The 22,851-nt window shown below is 44.0% G+C and overlaps 2 protein-coding genes across 3 annotated transcripts in view; one reads left to right on the top strand and one right to left on the bottom strand.

Moving 5' to 3' along the window:
- The window catches only part of THBS3 (thrombospondin 3), a 246,044-nt gene extending 236,060 nt beyond the window's left edge, over positions 1–9,984 (bottom strand). The window contains exons 1-2 of one of the 2 annotated variants that reach the window (XM_069218423.1): positions 8,809–9,984; positions 8,253–8,358 (exon numbers count right to left, since the gene is read on the bottom strand). In XM_069218423.1, the coding sequence (XP_069074524.1) occupies positions 8,253–8,299 (47 nt within the window). In that variant the 5' untranslated portion in view covers positions 8,300–8,358; positions 8,809–9,984. Of the gene's footprint in view, positions 1–8,252; positions 8,359–8,808 lie in introns of those variants that run through there. The other variant, XM_069218425.1, reaches the window with a different exon arrangement.
- Positions 9,985–11,017: 1,033 nt separating this feature from the next.
- MTX1 (metaxin 1) overlaps positions 11,018–22,851 on the top strand; it is a 104,616-nt gene continuing 92,782 nt past the window's right edge. Inside the window, exon 1 of the mRNA XM_069218427.1 lies at positions 11,018–11,207. Coding sequence (XP_069074528.1) covers positions 11,088–11,207 — 120 coding nt within the window. The 5' untranslated portion in view covers positions 11,018–11,087. The remainder of the gene's footprint in view (positions 11,208–22,851) is intronic.

Here is a 22,851-nt window from a genome sequence, read left to right on the forward strand (position 1 = left end):
AAAAAGCTGTGCATATATTTCTTTCTCATAGTCTTCACGATTCATAACCACTATATTGCCACCTTTGTCCGCACGTTTTATAATCAATTCATCATCATGCTTCTAAGTTTTTAACACCTGATATTCTTTAAAAGTTAAATTATATCTCATTGTTTGTTTTCGTTTTGGCCTATATTTGTCCAAATCATTCCATACTAGTTTACAAAATACATCAATGTTATTATCCATGGTCTGTCTAGGTATCCGAGTTGATTTTTGCTTCAGACCACTAGTGACATGTAAATCAGACGTTACATTTAATTCTTGTAATACTGAAGATATAGTTGTTGGATATTCCTCATAATCAGTAATGGACATTAAAGCCACTGTAACATGTATGTCTTGTATTGAAAATTCACTATGTACTCTATTATAAAAGGTTGCTACAACATCTGCCGATTTCATATTGGTCTCAAAATGTTTTTTAAAGTTTTAGCCTCCTAATGAATTTAAATAGATCTATTTTTGACTTACAAATATCTCCTCTGCTAGTAAGACAGAAGCCTAATCCCTTATTCAAAAGCGTCAACATATCAACTGTTAAATCCTTTTTAGATATATTGACCACATTATTTTCTTCCCTTGAGGAAAGGCTCATATCTTTTTGTCCAGTGACCTCGTCTGCATCCCTGAGTACTGTTCTCCTACCCTTTCCTCTCCTACCTCTTCTTGTCTTCCTTCCCAACTTTTTTTGATTTTGTTCCCAGCTCCCTTGTTTGATCCTATTTAGTTCTCGTAAAAAAGCACCCCCTTGTGCACCCGAGTTTAAAGATTGTGCTTCCATAGGTCAATATCACTTGAGCTGGTTGCCACACTACTTCTTGAAGTAGTTGCAGAACCCATAGAATTAGTAGATTGTGCTCTAGACCGTGCACTTTTTATCAAATGATCATATTTGCTTGAAAACAAATACTCTACCATTAAGGTAGTCCTGTTCATCCCTCTTTAGTTTCCTAGCTTTTCTCCGTTTGATCTCATCCTGAAATTTCGTTAATATCAAGAATAACAATTCTTCTCAGTTGCCTCCTTTAAACTCAAGTCCTTAATTTCTTTCTCTAATGTCAAAATCTGATTGAAGTTTTAAAACCTTTCTATCTGCATTTTTTATTAAAATATCCGTAAGTTTAATTGAATTAGATTTTAATTCTTCTTCCCATCTCATGAGTAAATCAGCATCTAGATTGTCACATTGCGGAAAAATATGCGACCTTAAACCTCTAGGTATCATATTTAGCTTCTTATATTGAGTGTTGTACTATCCCACCATCTAGACATTTTGTTTTTCTTTAATTTCTCCAATCTAATAAATGTATCCCTCAGGCCTTCTTTGCCCACACGGTTTCCACTTTTGGTAGCTTGCCGTACTGTGTATCCACTATCTAAACTTCTAAATAATTCCTCAGCTAACTTTTCTCTTTCTGTTGTGTTCATTATTATCCGAGTTTACCAATGTCAATTAAATGATACAATGAGTTGAGAGCAGTCTACTCCAAACTAAATATAAAAAACTACACCTAGGTTTCTTACTCTGGCTGCCGCAGAAAAGATTGCTTTCCTTATCCATTGTTGCAAGTGAATAAGACAAAAGCAGATGTATTATTCTATCTTCACCAGGGCAGATATGATGTGCATCATGTCATAGGTTTGAAAGTGCATCTGTAATATATCATTTGAATCAGCGACGGGGAGCAAGTAAAGATTTAAACGCAACAGAGATGTGAATTACCCCTGGGTGTCCTACATGGTATTGCTTGTGAAAATGAGGTAAACGGATACATTGTTTTTTGGTGGATACAATTACATGCCATAACAAGATCCTTCACCCATGTACCCTTTGATGCAGCGGAGAAGATTGTGATTCCCTAGTAACTCGCTGCTGATAGGTCAAACAATATTAAGCTTCAGGCTGGTTCTTAAGGGCTTACAGTACCTTCTCACAAGTTGATGATTGCTGATTTTATTATTCCAGTTGGTCTAAAACCCAACTGCCTTTAAGTAGGATGGAAAGTTCTGCGCTGAGTAGTAGTTATATCAACTGAGTTGTTTGTAATCAGGGTCTCTAAAATTATGCAGCAGGGGAGCACCAAATTATGTGGTAGGTGTTGCACCTGGCCCTTTTTGCAGGGTCATCTACAATCTTTTTGCCTCCTTCCTCCTATTTTTTCTGACCAGTTTTTGTTGGCTTTAGGACTTTGGGCACTTTACCACTGCTAAACAGTGCAAAAGTTCAGATGCTTTCTGTGTAAATTGTACTGTTGAGTGGTTTATCCATAATTGGCATATTTGATTTACTGGTAAGTCCCTGGTAAAGTGCACCAGAGGTGCCAAGGGCCTGTAAATCAAATGCTACTAGTGGGCCTGCAGCACTGGTTGTGCCACCCACATTAGTAGCCCTGTAAACCTGGCTCAGACCTGCCACTGCAGTGTGTCTGTGTGCAGTTTTAAAATGCCAATTCGACTTGGCAAGTGTACCCACTTGCCAGGCCTAAACCTTCCTTTTTACTACGTCAGGCAGGCCCTAGGTAGCCCCAGGGGAAGGGTGCAGTGTATGTTTAAGACAGGACATATACTAGTGTGTTTTATATGTCCTAAAAGTGAAATACTACCAAAATCGGTTTTCACTGTGCAAGGCCTCTCTCTCTCTCATAGGTTACCATGGGGGCTGCCTTTAAATATCCTTAAAGTGCAAATTCCCCTTGAGAGCAGATAAAAATGTGGAGTTTAGGGTCTCTGAACTCACAATTTAAAAATACATGTTTTAGTGAAAGTAGGCATTTTCTTGCTTAAACCATTCTGTGACTCTGCCTGTTTGTGGATTCTGTCTGGGTCAGTTTGACAGTTGGGCTGTTTTGCACCTCTCTAGACAGTGACACAAAGGGGTCAGGGGTGTAGCCTGCATAGCCTGATGAACCATCTGAGCTGGCGGGGAGGGAGGCGTTGTCATTCACACCTGAAATTACTGTGCCTGCCCTCACACAATGCAGTCTCCGACCCCCTGGTGTGTGTCTGGGGCCTGGCCTGGACAAGGAAGGATCTGTCAAACACTTGAGACTTTGCTTTGAAATTTGCCAACTTCAAAGGCAGAAAGGGGCATAAGAGGAAGACCCAAACCCTCAGACTTTTAGAATCTTTCTGGAATCAGGAGAAACCTCTGCCAAGGAGAAGAGCTGGAGGAGTATTGTCCCTTTGCTGTGTTGCTTTGCTGGACTGCAGTTGCTGATTCTGCCTTAAAAGAATGCAAAGGGTGAACTTTGCTGTGTGTCCGGCTTGAAAAAATTCTCAAAGGGCCTGGAGTAGAGCTTGCCTCCTGTTGGAAGTCTCAGGGACACCAAAGACTTCAGTTTCCTCGACCTGCAACACTGGGAACTGTGTGTTTTGCTCTGCTCAAGAGGAGAAACCACTGCGCTGCTGCCAACGAAGCCGCTGGCCTGCACCATGACCTGCCAACACCGCATGGAGTTGCATTGCCCCGCTTCGCACAGTGACCCTGGTCTCACCGACGCAGTCATCGGACAACTTCACTGAGCCGCTGCTCACACCGTGACCTTTGGGCCCTGCACTCCGATACTGCCTGCTCACACCGCAGCCCGGGCATCCCCGAAGCCAACGCTGCCTGCACCGTGGCCTGTGGACACCACACGTGAAGTGCACGAAGCACCGTCCCGTCCCCCACCGCAGCCCCGGTCCACCAACGCCAGCATCATCAACTCGTGTCGTCACCAGGTATCCTGCCTGCACCGTGGCCTGTGGACACCACTCGTGAGGGTCACAAAACACCGTCCCGCCAGCTTGGGCCTACTGATGACAGTGCTTCAGCAAGGGCGACGCCGCTGCCTGCACTGTGTCCTGGTGACATCACATGTCGCACTGCCCAGCTTCACACCGCAGCCCTGGTCTCACCGAGCCACTGGACGCAGTCACCGAGCCGCTGCCTGCACCATGACCTGTGGGCACTGCACATTGCATCATCCCGCTTCGCACCGCAGCCCCGACGCCATCAGGCCAGAGCTCCGGACTTCAACAGCCCAGAGTTTGAGCCACACGTGTGTGACTTCAAGGGCCCGACTCCCTCCTCTCCGGAACAGACACCGCAACGCCAATCTCCGGAGCTCACAGCAAGGATCACAGCGCCCTGCAAATCCAAGGTACTGTTTGCGGGTCTTCCAGACACCAGAGTTGGTCTACGACGCCGCAGCCGGACCGAATTGTTGGTTTTGTTTATCACGATGCCGTGATAGCCTCAGGTTGAGCTAGCGACTTCAAGGAACTGTATTTTTAAGATAAATCTTACAAAATTCATATCTTGAGCACTGTACGTTGGATTTTTTTCATTTTGGTCTTGTTTTACACTGATAAATATTGGTTATTTTTCTGAAACTGGTGTGGTGTCCTTTTGTAGTGCTTTCACTTATTACTGTGTTATGTGCTTTACACATTGCTTCTGAGATAAGCCTGACTGCTCGTGTCAAGCTACCAAGGGGGTGAGCATGGGTTATCTGAGCGGGTAGCTGCCTTATCCCGACTAGAGTGAGGGTCCCTACTTGGACAGGGTGCAAACCGACTGCCAACTAGAGACCCCATTCCTAACAGTAGGTTTGACCAATTTGTGTGTCAAGCTGTGGGTTTTTATGGCCCTTATGTGGCCGAATAAACTTGAATTTAAAAACAAAATGGGTCAAGAAAAGGCAAATTATTTGGCATAATGCTGCAAATTGTTTTTACAGTTACTTTTGTAATTTTTACACATTAAAATAATATGGTCTGGGCAGAGAGACCTTACCTCATAAGTCCCAGTTTAACAATCAAATAGAGAAATAAGCAACTGAAAGACGACCAGTTAACCTTTGCGAAGGGCTCTCAACTGTGCGTGAACAAGTCATCACATTTTAGTAACTTTTAATTTGTGCAAGTTAGTGGAATCTGCAGAAGATGACAGAGGACTCACTAGAGAAACGGTGAGAGCCACATGCCAGTTTTCCTTTTCTCTGCAAAGTTTTCATTTCCTTTTGTGGCTAATGGGATTTACTGGTTGGGACCCAATATTTGGGTGAACATAACAGATGTTTGGAGAAAATATAGGTTCTCAGTGGTCTTGCCACTAGGGGGTGTCCCTCTACCCACCTCTGTGATGAATATGAAGGTGGAGGTCTCAGACAGTCCATGCTATATGGGATATGTCACATGTCTCAAGAGAGACTAATTCAAGGTGTTTGTATGCTAAGACTGATGTGCATGTCTTTCAAGGAATTTCCAGGACTGTAAGTTCTCTGTATTGTGCCAGCACATGATGTTCAAGATTGCCATTGTGTCAATCAATGCTGTGATGGTCACCACTAGGTGGGGAAACTGGCAAGTAGGGTGTGCACTTCAGAGCTTTTTATTTATCTCTACTGTAGAGTAATATGGGCTTACTTAACCGTTTTTTGTCTGATTTCTCTAGTGCAGTGTTTTTGTTGGGCATCTACTTTATCAGCTTCAGTGGGCCTTGGGTTTGCGCCTTTGGAGCAATAGAGCAGGTCTGTGACAGACATTATACGCACTCAAAGTATTATTTGCAGCTCCTTTCACTGTAACTGAAGAATATCTTGGGTCTTTGGAGACAGTCTCCTAAATAGGACAGCAAACCAACAAAATGACAGTTTCCTAAGAAGTCAAAAAAGGATAACTTGGCAAATGAAATGGGAAGAATATAAATTAAAGGCAAACAGTTCACTTCAATCATCAGGCCCAAGACCTCCATTCAGGAGTTTAATATCAACCTAAAGAAGCATCCTGATACTAAAAGGCAGAGGGTGAATTCTGCTTCATATAGTCTGCATGCAATGTGTATATTGTAATTGATTTTATATACACACACCACACTTACTACATGACTAGCCGCTGAAGAGCTTTATGGTGATCTGGGCACTATCTGTACAATTCATATTTTTATTGCTTCATTTTAGCTGTAGTTTTTCATTTAAACTAATGTCACACCTCCGTTCACTGGCACTCACAATCGGTTTCAATTTTCAATCCAATGTGTATTACCCACCAATCTAAGGATCCGATTTATAGCTTGGCTGAAAGCATACTCCATCGCAATGGCTACATAGTATACTTAGCACTAAAATGAAGGTCTGCCTGCCCGATACCATAGGTTTAATCAAAACTGAGATTACTCTGCCTCCTGCATGATTAAGCCTGTCGAGGGCCCTGTGTAGTAAGGCATAGGAGTCAAATGTGTAATTTGCCCACCTGATTTAGATGGGTGGAATGAGAGGTCAGTCTTCACTGCCTACCACTACCAGGAAAGTGGAAACTACTAAATGCTCCCCTTGCCGACTCCCAGCTGCAAGGGGAGTACTAGCTTTTCTATTCTCAAAAAGAAAATCTTGTTTGGGGATTTTCTTTTTGAAAATGAAAAAGAAAACTTTTTGGTGCAGGCCTTCTTCAAAATGACTGAGTCAAGCTCCAAACAGTGAAATGCACTGACAGAAACTGCCATAAGGGTGGTTCCTGGCAACGCTTTATTAATGATCCCCAGCATGGCGGTCATTTATACATTTCGAGGGCAGTCCCTCCACCAGGGCGACAGATTAATTTACACCATTGCCATGGCGAAACAATGGGCTGTCCACCAGGAAATAAATCTTGCCTTTAGTCGCTAGGTACGATTTAACCTTTTTTTGTCCGAAAATCTGTGTTAGCCCAAAAAAATAAATTCAACTATTGAAAATATATTGAAATGGCAGGTTGGGATGAAAGGAGGTGGGAGACTGAATTGAAGAAATCTGCTATGAACAGTTTAAAATTACAAACTGCACATACAATTCACTGCCAATCATATGGCTTTTCAATCACCTTTTAGATGAACTGGTTTGAAAAGTGCTATGTTCTTCCACATTTTCTCTGGCTGTCAACACCATGACACAGGTGGAGGATCATAATTGTCTAACAACGAATAAATGTACTTAAATATTTGAGGAGAGCCACTATGAAATTTCATGTATTTTTAACCAAAATATTTGAAATGTGTGATTACAATTAACAACAAAACTAATGGCAATGTTACATTCCTCCGGAAGGTCAGCCTTAGCAAGAAGTCTAATTCTTTTTCATGAATTCTCATTCTGAAAATCTTTTTACTATCTCAGCTAAAGTCTTTGAAAACTGAGCTTAAAATGCACAGACTTGCCTCTTTTTTCCTAAAACATTCCTTTGATAAAAACCACCAACCCAAACCTCCTGGACCAAAGCCAGTTATGTGTCATTCTCGAAATGTAATTCTTAACAATTGTTTTGTTGAGATATCAATACATGAAGACATTTACACAACGTGCTTCCTTCATTCAGTCTCAATTTCCAAATTTACAGTCATTATTTTATATCTAATACAAGTAACGGTAAAACGTTTCACAATAATATATTCATGGAGCACACCTTGTTCAGTAGCCTTGAAGATATGGTGTATTTAAAACGGTATTCTAAGTATCTGCTATTCAATGTATTACAATTGTTTATTAAAGTGTTGCTGACTGCCTATTTCTGATGTTAATGGCATAGTACCCTGCCTTAATTACTTTTGATTGTATCCTGGATCAAGGCAGGATACACCATAGGTAGCAGTAAGAAATATCCTGTAAGAATACAAAAAATATAATACAGGTGAATGTCGGTCAGTTTGTTCTAACTAATTGGATACAAGAAAATAATAAAAAGTTTTGAATGAGGAAAAAATATTGAACCAGCTCGCCCAGGATGCTATACGGAATATAATGTTACATGTACAGCCAATTTGGTGTCTGTGCTTGATGTGCTTATGACCAGCTATATCATAATTAAATAATTAAAAATATATAAAAAAATAAAACTAGTGAACCCGTGAAATCATTAACTATTTTAAAAAGTGTCGTCGTCTACGGCCCTGAGAAAGCAATACATATTATTGCAAAGCACATTTTGGCATAAGTAGCAAATAACTGCACTAGCTCCAAGATATCAAAATAAAATGGAAATTTGTATACACAAAATAATTTGAGGAAAAAAATTATGTACATCTACTTTTGTATTTTATTTGCCTAACTACTACAGACTTGTTAAGTACTATTGTGACCTCAACATTCAAGGCGGTCAGTTACTGAGACACCACTAGATTAGAAGTTAGCACTGTAGCCCAATTTATATCTCGGCTGTAAGCATACTGCATTGCAACGGCGACGGTGTATACTTACCGCCAAGATGATGGTCCACATGGCCAATTTAGATGCTGGCGGACCATAGGTTTAATCACAACGGAGATTACTCTGTTTTCTTCATGATTAAGCCTCTCCGAGAGCCCTGTGTAGTAAGAGACATTGGAGTCAGATGTGTAATTTGCCCACCTGATTTAGAAGGGTGGAAGTAGAAACTAGATTAGAGGGTAGCACACTATAGTTTAAGAACTGCTATAGCATAAACAACTGACTCCATTTAGGATATGGTTCAAAATATGTATGGGGTGGTTCTACCCAGTGTTTGAAATGGAAAAATAGAAGTGCAGGTACTCTGTACCAAAGTACCTGTTTATTTCAGAGACGTGCCAGTACTCTTCAATTAAAACTATTACGTTTTTCTTGAGACGTGCAGGTACTCTCCCTCTAAAAACAAAAAAGTGCTGGTACTCCATACTGGACAGTACCGGCCCATTTAAAGCACTGGTTCTACCATATCACTTGCCATAGATACAGTCACCTCAAACAACCAATCAGACCAATGTTTAACACCCAACTGACCTCCAGCTGCTCCTACCTTTTTTCCTTATCAGCACTCTCTCCCTTGGCGAGGTATTCTCCGTGTTGGTTTAAGGTAGTTCCTCATTAAGTTGCATGGAAACTCTCCTCTCAACATACTTGATTTTGTGTGCCACCACACATGTGAAAAGAAAAGGGCTCAGTATGTGATTTTATTTGCTCTCTTGGGCAGTTCGACAGAAAAGCTACTTTCATGTGAAAAGACCTTTCTTGCGAAATCTCCAAAGACCATTTAAGAAAAGCTAGACTTTCAAATTGATCCTGGTTATTGCAGGAATTACCGTCTAATTTTACATGACCTGAAGCCCATGATTACTTGCACACTCCGCTCCTTCAAGCCATCAGTTTGCAATGCTGCAAACAGAAGGTATCCAGGTTTTTGCTGGTTTTCCCTACACTACAGACAGGGGTAAAGCTGCTAGTCAGGGCAAAAACGAGTGTTCGGGACCTTAGTTACTACACATTTCTCATTGCCAATGCCTGTAGGGAAAGGGTAAACTAATATCTTCAGGAACTCCTCCCCAGCAGCGTTATCACTTTGACCATTACACTGCATCAGCAGTTGCCTTAGTTGTACCCAAACTCAAAAGAGTAATCCATAATTTCTAGTGTGAGGCATTAAAAGAATCAAAGGCACAAGGCTCTAAAGACTGCACTACTGGAATGACCATGCCAGCAAGTGTCCCCTGGAGCTACAACAGCAACTTAAACTTCAAGTGAAGAGCGAGAGGAAACAGAGGAAGTAATTCCATAACTCCCCTTCTGATGCAGTGGAGTACCATGATTGCACCAACTCAACGTGGCACCCTTATTAAAAATAAATCTTTAGGTTTGCCTTCAGGTAATTTTAATAATCTGGTTCCCTCAAACAGAGCGTTAGTCCATCCTGGTAGTACTATCTTATCTGCATTGGGTAAGGTTACATTGTAGTATGCTCCAAAAAAGTTGTTGAGATTTCCTTATCCAGAAACACCCGAATTGTTGGGTAACTCATTGCGCAGTTACAGCTAGGCCATCACCTTGTTCAATGTTATTGCTACTCAATGACGCCAAACCACTGAAGATGCACACATGTAGATAATACAATAAAATCCGAGTTTGACACATCCGGTGCACAATCCAAACATGTCTTGGGAATTAATCTCTTTTTCGAGCTGAGGTGGTGTACAAAAATAGTTTTCTGGTGAAAGAAGGCTGCATGATGATAAAGCATCTTCGAGTTGTGGTGCAATCAGTCAATGTTTCTAGATATCTCTGGTGCGCTGCATTACATTTGTAAAAATAAATTTAAAAAAAAACCTCCTTGTTAGGGCAATAGAGGCCGTGTCTCCTCATTAGAATTCAGTGCCATGTCTACCGCCGAGTTTACGAAAGTTTTGCTTGCATAGGCCCTCTCCGAGCGTGGCACCCCTGTATGGCTTTAGTATCTTCCGGAATTATGCACCTAGCGTCTTGCCTTTCACTTATTTCGTGTGTTTTTTTCTGGTGTTGCCACTCTGCTCGACCCTATGTCTCTGGTCTAAACTCCGGTACCATATCCCAAACGCCCTCTTCAGAGTTTCCGACTCAGACTGCTAAAGTTTTAGAATAGAAAACTCTTTCGCTTTTAATTTGTCGGAGTCTAACCCCTCTTACTACACTCAAATTCTGTCTTTCTATAGTTATTTTTTTGCCTTTTAAATTACAGCGACTGCCTGTGCTTCCAGCAGCGTCTTTCTTGCTGGGGCGCCCAAAAGCTCTCTTTTTTCAAGTTACCTAATATGCTTCTATTAGAGGCTTGAAAGGCGTTGGAACGACTAATTTGATGAAGTCCTGAGACAATTTACCAAAAGCCAGAATTTTGCGAAACAGCCACGTATCAGAAAACCGTTGCAATCTAACGAACGACGGGGCGCGAAATTTTAAATAAAAAAAAAGCCAGCGCTTGAAAAGACAGTCGTTATAATACCGTCCTTAAGCCTACGATTGGTCACCGTAGGAAGAGGCTTCCCGTATAGGTCCGATACCATTGGTTAAAAGCTGCCAAGAAAGGTCGTGAGATTCGGCTGTCCTCGCTAGTGATTGGTTATCAATAAGCGCCCCGGAGCCTTCCCTGGCCTTGATTTGTCGGCTGTTGGAAGTGCGAGCCTATGGATTTCGTTATGAACTATAAGTGATAGCTAAGCTTATTGTTTCTGTCTGTCCTAAAGTCAATGGTGTAAGGGGCGGGCCTCTGGTGCTTGTGATTTGTCAATTGTTTCTGTTTCAGTCTGTGATTGGTCAGCTCGCTAAGGCCTTATGCCGGTGCTGTCAGAGTGCGGAAGAGGTAGAGAAAAGATGGCGGCGCCCATGGAGCTGTATTGCTGGATTGGTGCTTGGGGACTGCCGAGCGTGGAGCCTGACAGCTTAGCTGTGCTGGTGAGAGACTGAATAGCAGTTGAAGAGTTTTTACCTGCGATGCGGCAGGCCAAATATAGGGTCACCTAAACCTGAAGCATGGTATAAAATCCACTACTTGTCATTAGAGGACGGGGTCACCCAGTCAGGGAAATTATGAATATAGCCTCATTGCCTAGACAGCGGAAGAGTGCAGTATTGATTGAGGTTATTAATAATCAGAGAAGTAGATCAGTCAAGACGCGGAACTGAGTGACCAGGTATCCTGCTAAAAGCCTTATTTTTTTTTTAATTTCACTATCCATATTTACGAAGGGCGTTGAAGAACTATTCGTCAGCAGCCTTTTAACACTTTATATTCTGTCAGAGATACGAAAAAGGGAATGGGTTATGATATATACAGTGAATCAGAGTGCCTGGGCTTTTATAAGCAAAACTCAACTCATTGTTTATAAATTACATAGCCACTGTAAAAACAAAGGCTAAAGTAGTTGAAATGAGATGAGAATTAATTAGTAACAAAGACATTCGCCAGTTAATGGTCACTGAACTAACTGTATCTTGTGTTCCATAATCCACTTCTTGTGAATTACATCACATCACTCATGACATGTTAAATGATTGATGACAAATCAAATGACATTGATTAAATCACTGATGATACCACCATAGCTGGCAAGTATTCAGATTGCCTACGTGTGACAATTTCCATGGTTTCAGTGTACTTATGAGTGAAACTCAACTACCAAGTGTGTGACACTTACTGTGACATTTTCTCGTGTGTGAAACCAAGCAAAGAAGTGCAAGGAAATAGATGAACAGTAGAAATTTCACACCTCTGATCAACGAGAAGACCTAAAATATCTTGAAACTGCTTCAAAACCCCTGAAATGGAAGGTTAAGATACCAACATGATTTGTCTGCCCATAAGATATAAAAGTAAATAAATCATTCTAAAACGTCTCATACCCCCACCATTACAATTTATTGCTTCCTAATACAGTTAAGCACATACTGCTCAGATCAAATGAACACATTGCTGATATTTTGAATTAGAAAATATGCTAAATAAGTAAAGTCACTTAAAGCTGGTATTTTACATGCTATCAGTACACTCTTCAAAAAACAAATCTAAATAGAAAGCACTTTTAAAGGTGTTCCAGCGATGATCTACGACTAATACTTAAAGTAAACATATACAGAAACGGCATGTTACAATTGAATAAACCGAGCTTTGTTTCCAGTCTTATTTAGTAAATTAAAAATATTCTGCCAGCCTTAGCAGTCACACGCGCTAACAGCACTGTGAAGGCTGGTCAGCACACACCAAGAGCACAGCCCCGGAGGCCCCTCGTGAACGATCGGATGCCAGTCCAACACAGTGCCTGCGGCCAGCACCGCAATAAGAAAAAGAATGCCTAAAGTGCCCACTACTCAGTTCATAGTTGTAGTTCAGTTTCTGATGCGGAGCGTTTTATTAGGTTATTATGTCAAACACAAATGTATTCGACACAAACCGTAACACATGCTGCTAAAAGACACACGTGAAGGTAACAAAGAACCATAACAGAAAGGAAATGCTCCCAGACTGGAAGACACTGAACGTGCTGCCGTAGCCTGCTTTCGAGAACAAGCACAAGTGTCTGTCAACATTTCCCACCAGAACCACGATTCATGTAAAAAAACATCTTTGAGACAAGCCAAAGCCTTTGTTGACAATAGATTATCCACCAGTGGGCAGCTGGGCAAATGCCCATGCTATAACTATATAATAGACTACCGTAGACAAATTCTATATAATAAGGATGTTTATAGGGTATGGGTGTTTATTCCCAGAACTTTGCTAACTTTTTGAAGGTCTGCAAATTGTTGAATAATGTAGATTGTACGGGTGACCCCCTAGAGGTGGTTTAACTCATACTGAGGTTGTACATGTAGCTGTAAGATTGTATGATGTTGTGCTTATCTCAGGAAAGTGTGTAATGTATTTAACTAAACTATGGAGCGTTATCTAAAGGGCCTGGCTAAAAGTGTCTTATCATGGTGAATGCACACTGTAAGAAAATGGGTTATTAGGTGAGACAGGTGAATACCCACCTCAACTAATAATTACAGTCTCTGTCACGGTGAGCTCAAAGTCACTTTTTCTGTGCATATATCTGAAAATACTGAACAAACGACCATTTAATTTTAAAGACACAGTGATTTATTATTTGGTACTGTTTCTCGGTTAGGTTAATTTGTGTCTCTTTTTCTTCTGGCCCTATGATAATACTAGCCGGGTCCCAATGTCTTGAGTAGATCCCTCAGGGTCTACTTCACTTATCACTTCACAAATGTCTCCTCATCAAGAGGCCATCTAGGAACTGAAATGCTGATGAGGGCTTCTCCAATTGTATTATAGTCCTCCTGCCTGTTGTTTTGAAAGGAAGAGAGAAGCATGTGTCCACTATCCCCCAAAGTGAATTTCTAGGGAGCACTTTAAAAGCCTTTGCATCCAAACGTGTTACCTAGACACAGTCTGTGAGGGTGTGCGATACACAGAAAGTCTGGCAGTGGGCTTAGCGGTGCTTCACCTAAGTGCCTTGTAGTAAGGAAGGTTCAACCATCACTTTATGAAACAGCCGCACAGAAGCCTGCGTGGACCACATTGTGGCAATATGTTGCATGTGCTTTGATCAGAGGACCCCCATGGAGGCGAAGGAGCCCAGTGCTAAAGAATTTCTCCCTCTTTATTATCCTGAACTAAGTGGGGAGGGAAAGTTGTGTGTGTTTACACTTTTTATAGGATTAGTTGAAGCTCTCGTTATTGTGACATAACATTTTTGAGCCAGTATAATGAAGGAGAGGCTATACAATATGTTAGCAAGCTCATCCATCCTGGCTACTGAGGCTAGTTGTCAACTAGCCTGAGGCAGGAAAAGAGTCACCTAACCTCACCGGCGGAGAAGGGTGTTGCGAACAAAAGGCACAGTCGGGGGCAGTGGAAAGGGCCATACAACCAGAGAACTGAAGAGGATGGTCATCAGGAGTACTAGGTCACCCATATTCACAAGTGTCACCCATATGAACATATCTTTGTGAGCAATGAAAAAGGATCCAGTACCAGAGATGGATGAGAAACCCGCAGCTAAATGGTGAACATGAGCAGACTGTTGGGTTAAGAGGATGAACGAGATTCTCTTTTGTGTTACGACTTTTTCACACAAATTGCAAGCGCTTAGCATGCCTCTGTCAAGACAGAAACCTGCAAAAAAGTGTGTGTTTGTCTTGGATCAGTACAAAGTGTCTCGACTTGAGAAAAACATCCTTCAGATGAACCTAAAAGCTGGTCTGCCATTAGCACGTCTTTGCTAGCTTTTGTGCATACGGTGTGCTGTATGCTTTTGGTTTTCAGGTCTCTACATTACCATACAGCATGAGGCAAATCAGCACAGTTGATATTTTTATTTAAGTATAAATCGTTTTTCCTACGCATTTGAGCAGCCAATCAGACAGACTACAGTGAAGCTAACAAATTCTTATTAAATTATTGCTTATGCCGAACAGACCGTGATGATGCTAACAAATTCTAATTATAGTACTGCTTATCCCCAACAGACTGGTAATGCTAATACATTCTTATTACATTATTGCTTTTGCCTAGCAGACTGGGGTGATGCTAAAGATTTCTCAATACATTATTGCTTATGCCCAACAGACTACGTGGTTGCTAAACAATTTTCATAATATTATTGCTTATGCCCAGCAGAATATGGTGATGCTAAAGAATTCTCATTAAACTACACCAAGTTGACCACTCAAATATATGTTACGAAACTATAACATTTTAGGTCATGAGGTCTGTGATTACGATATGTCCACTACGTTAGATTCTGAAATTAGTACATTGTCGAAAACCACAAAATGTTTGAAAATTGATACGTGAAACTATTGTTATTGCCCCAGCACGGACTTATTTTGCAGCTTGCAACACAAAGCGAGTTCATCAAGTCTTCCACAAAGTTGAGAATTTTGAAATGGGTGGAAATGTGACAGTTGTGGCTTGTTCATACACACTCCAGTCACTTTTTGTAAACTTCCCATGGTGTTGACGGTCCAGTTTTTCCATTATATTTATTTAACCTTCTAAAGAAGGAAATAGTCATAGGCTTTTTATACAGTTCCTACTAAGATAAGGATGGCATAACCTCAGAATGTAGAGGACTGAGTCCTTCCACACCATCACAGACTCAATCAATCAATCAGGGATTTGTAGAGCACGGCTATTCACCCGTGAGGGTCTCAAGGCGCTGGGGAGGAAAAAAAGGGGTGATAAGGATCAGTTGAAGCACCAGGAATTGATGTCCTTTCTGAACTGAGACAGGGTGGGAGATTGCCTTATGTGGATGGGGAGGGTGTTCCAGGTCTTGGTGGCGATGTGGGAGAAGGATCTTCCTCCAGCTGTGGTTTTCCGAATGACGGAGACCTTAGCGAGGGCCTGGTCGGTGGAGCGAAGTTGTCTGGCAGGAGTGTAGAAGGAGAGTCTGTGGTTGCGGTAGGCTGGTCCGGAGTCGTGTAGGGCCTTGTAGGTGTGGGTCAGGAGCTTGAAGGTGATTCTCTTGTCGATAGGCAGCCAATGTAGGTCTCTTGGGAGGGCGGAGGTGTGGCTGTGTCGTGGGGCGTTCTTGATGAGATGGGTGGAGGGTTCTGGATGCGTTGTAATCTTTTCCGGGTCTTGGCTGTAGTCAAGGCGGCTGCTGGCAAGGGCCTGGGTGACTGTCCCTCTGGCTTCGGTGGGGATCCACTTGTAGATCTTTCGAAGCATGGGTAGGGTGTGGAAGCAACCCGATGATACTGCGCTCACCTGTCAGTCCATTGAGAGCGATGAGTCTAAGATGACACCTAGGTTAAAGGCGTGGTTGGTGGGGGTGGGCCGTTTCCGAGGGCGGAGGGCCACCAGGACTCGTTCCAGACTGAAGGTGGGGAGCCGATGATAAGGAGTTCTGTTATGTCCAAGTTCAGTTTGAGGCAACTATCTTTCATCCAGGCAGCGACTGCTTTCATTCCTTCGTAGAAATTGTTTTTGGCGGTGGTCAGGTTGTTGTTGAGGGAGACTATCAGTTGGGTGTCGTCGGTGTAGGAGGCGATGTTGAGTGGGTGGCTTCTGATGATGGCGGCTAGTGGGGTCATGTAGAGGTTGAAGAGGGTGGGACTCAGCGAGGATCCTTGGGGGATGCCGCAGCTGATTTTGGTGGCTTCCGAGAGAAAGGGGGTAGTCGGACCCTCTGTGTTCTGCCAGTGAGGAACAAGGAGACCCATTGCAGTGCTGAGTCTCGGATGGCGGCGTCGTGGAGGCGGGTGCGTAGTGTGTCTTGTGAGACTGTGTCGAAGGCAGCAGAAAGGTCCAGGAGGATGAGGTTGACGGTCTTGCCTTGGTCGAGGAGAGTGCCGATGTCATCTGTGGCGGTGAGGAGGGCGGACTGAGAGGGGTCCAGGATGTTGTTGGTTTCCAGGAAGGCAGTGAATTGTTTGACTGCCTTCTCAATTACTTTGGCCGGAAAGGGGAGCAGGAAGATAGGCTGGTAGTTCTGAAGGTCTGTCAGGTCGGCGGTGGGTTTCTTAAGTAGAGGTTTGATCTTGGCGTGTTTCCAACTCTCTGGGATGGTGGCAGTCTCGAAGGAGCGTTTGATGGTATACCGGAGCTTCTGAGTGGATGGTTGCTATGATGTCGCGGGTCTCTTTGTCGGTGATGTTGTTCCAGCGGAGGAGGGTGGGGGTGGGGGGGTCTGGTGACGTTTCGGTGTACTGGATGGGGGTGAGAGTCGTGGGGGTGCCCTGGGTGGTGAAGCTGCGTGGATGTCTGCGACCTTGCAATGGAAGCAGTTGGCGAGGTTTACGCAGAGTTCTTGTGACAGGGGTGTATGTGGAGTTTGGGTCGGTGAACTCTTTCATGATGGTGAAAAGTTGCTTGCTGTTGTGAGCATTTTTATTGATGCGTTGTTGCAGGATGAGTCTTTTGGTGATCCTAATGAGCTGGTGGTGATGTTTGATGGCGTTTTTGAAGGTTGCGTGATTTGCCGGGGTCTTGTTGGTGCGCCACTTCCTCTCTAGACTTCTGCAGACCTGTTTTGATTCTTTGAGTGAGGAGGTGAACCAGTTTGCTTTCTCGGCTGTGCTTCCGTAGTGGGGTGTCTTGAGGGGGGGGCGAGGGTGTTGGCAGAGTTGGTGATCCATTCATGGAGGTTGGGTGCAGCAGTGTTAGTGTCGTTGTCGGCTTGGAGGGGTGTTGCATTGAAGCTGGTGGTGAGCTGGGCTTCAGTGACCTTGTTCAAATTCCTGCAGGGAAGTTGGACAGTGTGGAGTCGACTGATGGGTTTGTTGAAGGTGAAATGAATGTAGTGGTGGTCGGTCCATTGGAGTTCGGTGGTGTGGCTGACAGAGACAAGGTAGCTGGCGGAGAAAATGGGGTCCAGAGTGTGACCGGACGAGTGAGTGGGTGTGGTAACGAGTTGCTTGTGTCCGAGGTTGGCAAGGTTTTCGATCAGGGTGGTGGAGTTGTTGTCGTTTGGGTTTTCCAGGTGGAAGGTGAGGTCTCTCAGTAGGTTGTAGTCCTTAGACGTAAGAGCGTGGGTGAAGGCTATTTCAGCAATGGTATCTCAGAAAGGGGGGCGGGGGCCCGGCGGCCTTTAAACGAGGGTGCCCTGCAGAGTGGTGTTAGAGTTGGTTCCAATTTGGAAGTGGAGGAGTTCCATGTTGGTAGTGGAGTCATCGTTGCTGGTTGATAGGCGTAGGGACTCTTTGTGGATGATGGCGATGCCTCCCCCGGGGTGGTTCCTGCGGTCTCTGCGGATTGTCTTGTTGCCGTCTGGGATGGCGATGTCTGGAGCCAAGGAGGGGTTAAGCCATGTTTCCGTGAGGTAGGAGACATCCGGGGATGTGGTGTCGATGAGGTTGAGGTTCAAGAGTTCAGTGGCCTGCCTGTGGATGGAGCGAGTGTTGATCAGGATACATCTGAGGCTGTGTTCTGCTTTGTGGGTCCTCGGGTGGCCTAGAGTGACAGAGGCTGGTGAATTTGCAGTGGCGACAGGTGATGGGTCCCTTGGTGTTGCTTGGCGATCCCTGCTTGAGTTGATGTCGTGTCCTGGGCTGATTTTGCGTCCTGGGTTGAGACTGTCAGCTCAATTCCTGGCTACCTCACAGTGCCACACCCAAACCCCTAGTCCTATTAAGGTGGAAAGTGATTATGGCAAACTAAACATGACACTCTGACTCCCAAGTAAGTCGCAGAAACAGATCTTACTGTTTTGTTATACTACTCATGCACACCCAGGCAAAAACACAAGAGATATAAGATATGTTTCAATAAATGTATGGAAGCAATTGTAGTCCTGCATGGAGAGAATGAGCTGCAATAATAATGTGTAGATAAAACAGAGCAAAGTTACCAGCATTATGAACATGGTAAAGATAATGAACAATCCAACCATGGTGAACAATTTCTAGATGGTCCCTTCACAACAATAAGACTATAGTGAGAGCATAGCGGGTGTACCCTCTCCCTTTGCCTGATCTTAGACGGTCCCTACATATCCTAAGACTATACTGAGAGCATAGCGGGTGTACCCTCTACCTTTGCCTGATCTAAGGGTTTAACCTTCACCCCATACTTGGAAACGTCATCAGGAGTCCGCCTGTAGTGTGGATGAGAATCCTTTCAGTGAGCTGGAAGATTAGTGCCAGCAGAGCTGCATGTCAAACACAGCATTTGTCCCAAGATGGTCACAGCTAGAATACCCATCTGACCCCTTCTGGGTCAGTGCACCATATATATATATTACAACCCAAACTGTGTTAGAAGCACAGTTCTGATGCAGTGCTGTGTGTTGATGTTAGAAGCTGTCTTCTGACGGGTAATGAAAGCACTAGGATATTGTTACTGTGTTCCTAGCTTTGAACATAATGTATTGATTATGTGTTGAGAAAAAGCAAATTAAAACAAGCAACTTCTACAATATATTACTAGAATATCATGCAAGCAAAGTGTGTAAGTTGTTACTGCTAAAAGTGATGCAGCTTAAAACCTGAAAAATGTAAAATGATGCTAAAATAGGGAATCAATATGGGTCCAAGAGGGCCTCACTACAGGCTTGCTGCTGCTAGCACTGAGTGGGAAAGTGACTTTAATCAGGTTCTAACTGATGAATATTAACCAACAGAATCCATGCTTTGGGGTCATGTTTTTCTGAACTATAGAGATATGGTGACTCATTTGAAATTACTATATAGATTGTACTATAGTCCTTGAACGATTCTAAGGACACCAGAAGCCCAGGTAAATTACTTAAATGCTCTACTTGGGAGTGCAGCAAGTTGGAAGGCATTATTGGTCCCATTCCAAACCATAATTTTTCAACCACTCTAGACAGAACCCAACCACATACATCAGTCTAAGTTCTACTCCAATAAGAATATCCATCCCAAACAGACAAGTTTTGTTCCCTCCAAACAGGGCACTCACGAATCCACAGAAATCGTTTTGGCTATGTGGGCCTTGTGAGTGAGGTATAACTTGAGCCATGTGGCACATTAAGCATGGGGCACTCCTCTAGGGATAGCCCTTGCGCCCGGCGCTCAGACCAGGAGGGCATTTTGTGCAAAACATTTGAATTAAGATGGGCCACTGCATAATTACCAGTGATTGAGGTTAACTCAACACTTGCACTCCTTGCTTTTTTTTTTCTCAGGGTGACACCATAATCATGATGGACTTGCCCAGATGTGGGGTCAGTAATGAGCCTAGCTAGACTGAAACCGATCTGGGGTTGCTCGTGTTTCCGTTCAGGGGAACCTGGCCTGGGAGTTCAGGCTGATCTTTTTCTATTAGAGAAACAAGCAAGACCACAGCTGATTTCATAAGGTAGTTCCTGTCTGAGGTGGCTTGGGGGGGGGGGCCGGACAACAAAGTCCAGAGAAATTGCCAGTCGCTATGAGTAACTCAAGCATTCCACCCATCACTTATTGTGCCCGGTAAATCAGGCTTTCGTCATTTTGTATGGGAGTACCCCGGAGTTCATGAATTCTGGGAAGAAATGTTTGAGCCTTCAATGAAGTTATGTGTGTTAACTGTCTCAGATTCCCAAGTAAACCAAAGTACAAGGGTGGTTTGTTGGTAGTGCCCTGACTGTGGTCTGTCATGCTATTGCCTGGGCTCATAGAGCGTGAGTGAACCAACTCACTATGTGTAATGGACCGAACATTCAGTGGGAACAGTATTACTGTTGTCTCAAACCTAAAGACATTTGGCATAATGTTTAACTGTTGCCTCAGTCTTGCAGATGGTCACTGGAGCCTCCTTAATGGATCATTGCTAGGCTGTGATTTCCATTACAATTTCATAATTTTGCTTTGTGTTATTATTATTATTATTATTATTATTATTATTTTTTTTTTTTTTTTATAGAATATTACGGTATAGTTGTCTCACTTACATGGACATCATTTAGGGGGTCGCAGCTGCAACCCCTGTTTTGGCCCTTGTGACCACCTGGAGCTGCCTGGTCTCGGAGCTGGCAACATCAGTGCCAAGAACACAGGGATGTCTCGCTTTATCAGCGTCCGGCTCCGACCTCATTTTCTGCTTATTTTTATTGCATTAACAGTGAACAACAGTCTATTGATCACTATTATTGTAACAAAAAGTGGAGCAGCATAATCTGGAATATACCTTCACTGGCATCTTGGGTAAGAAAAATATAATGGCTTTTAATGTATGTTGTATGTGTGCAGGTGGGTGAGAGTGAGTCTGTGTGAGAGAGCGTGTGAATGTCTGAGCATGTATATTTGTATGCAAGATTGTGCGTGTGTGTGATTAAGCATAATTGAGTCAGAGTAGGAATGAGTGCAAGTGTGAATGAATAATTCAGGTTAGGAGTTGAGTGCAAGAGACTGAGGCCCTCATTATGACATTGGCGGTAAGTGCTGCTTACCGCCATGCTGACTACCGCCAACATACCGCGATGGCATACCGCTACGGGTATTATGACCCACACATAGAAATCCACCACTATACAGACACACACACAAGTCCGCCAGCCCAAAGGTCAGTGATAAACTGGCAGTACCAAAACCCACACCGTTACGCCCACAGCGTCATGACGCACGAATCACCGCAGTGGTCATTCAACCGCAGTAAACCATTGGCGGTACAGACCGCAGCGCTCCAAATACACACACACACATACAAAACAACACCACATTGGACAATTCAAACTACACACACCTGACACACATACACACACCACACCACACCCACGCCACTATAAAACACACATCCACACTACCCGCAACCTTTTACGACCTAAAGCATTTGACAACTGAGAGAGAGACAAGCCAGGAGCACCCACTGAATCAGATCCACAAAACAACATCACCCATACACCATCCACCCACCTCACAGCACACACCCCAATACATCACCCCACACACCACTCACACTACACCCATGGCACCACAGTGACACCCCAGATTCTCTGAGGAGGAGCTAAGGGTCATGGTGGAGGAAATCATCAGGGTAGAGCCACAGCTATTCGGATCACAGGTGCAGCAGACATCCATTGCTAGGAAGATGGAGTAATGGCGGAGAGTCGTGGACAGGGTCCACGCCGTGGGACAGCACCCAAGAACAATGGATGACATCAGAAAGAGGTGGAACGACCTACGTGGGAAGGTACGTTCCGGGATTGCAAGACACCAGATAGCAGTACAGAGGACTGGCGGTGGACCCCCACCTCCTCCCCCACAACTAACAACATGGGAGGAGCAAGTCTTGGCAATCATGCATCCTGAGGGCCTGGCAGGAGTAGCAGGAGGACTGGACTCTGGTAAGTCAAATCTTTACTACTTTCACCCCCTACCTCCATGCCATCACATACCCCCCACCCCTACCCTCACCCCATTATCCCACCATCACAACCCACCTATCCCAGTACCCAGCACTGCATGCAACAACAATGCATAGACACCACTCACAGCCCTGCATGGACATCCATCACCACAGCATGCACAGTAGTGGCAATCACTTAGCCAACCAAATTACAACTGACACAAGCCAAAGCTGCCTTGGTAATAACAACCATAGAGGGAAACACACCCATGCACAAGATGTCACACACAGTAACAAATACACTGCATTTACATACCCACAGGACCCCCATGCAACGTCACCGGAGGGGATGTGTCAGCAACATCCAGTCCACCCCCAGAAGAGGCCCACAGTGATGACAGCAGCTCTGCACGCTTGGATCAGGATGACCAACCTGGCCCATCAGGGACTTCTGGACAGTCTGTGACCCAGCCACATTACCAAACCACCACAGAGCCTCCCCCCTCAGGAAACATCAGCACAGCACCCACCCAGCGGGTCCATCCCGCTGTCCCCAGGACATGTCAATCAGCAGTGTGTCCACCGCTACAGGGACACCAGGCAACCCCACAAACACAGGACGATCAGGGACTTGGGGTCAGTGGCAGTGGGCACACGGTTCAGGGGACAGAGGAACAAGACAACAGGGAAGCTGGGAGGACTGCTGTGCGACAGAGGGAGACCGGCCTAGGGAACCAACTCTCCACAAGGCACTCAACAACATCCTGGGAGCATACCACCATTCCCAGGAGACCATGGGCC

This window comes from Pleurodeles waltl, chromosome 12 (assembly GCF_031143425.1).
Source record: "Pleurodeles waltl isolate 20211129_DDA chromosome 12, aPleWal1.hap1.20221129, whole genome shotgun sequence".
NCBI classification, from domain to species: Eukaryota; Metazoa; Chordata; class Amphibia; order Caudata; family Salamandridae; genus Pleurodeles; species Pleurodeles waltl.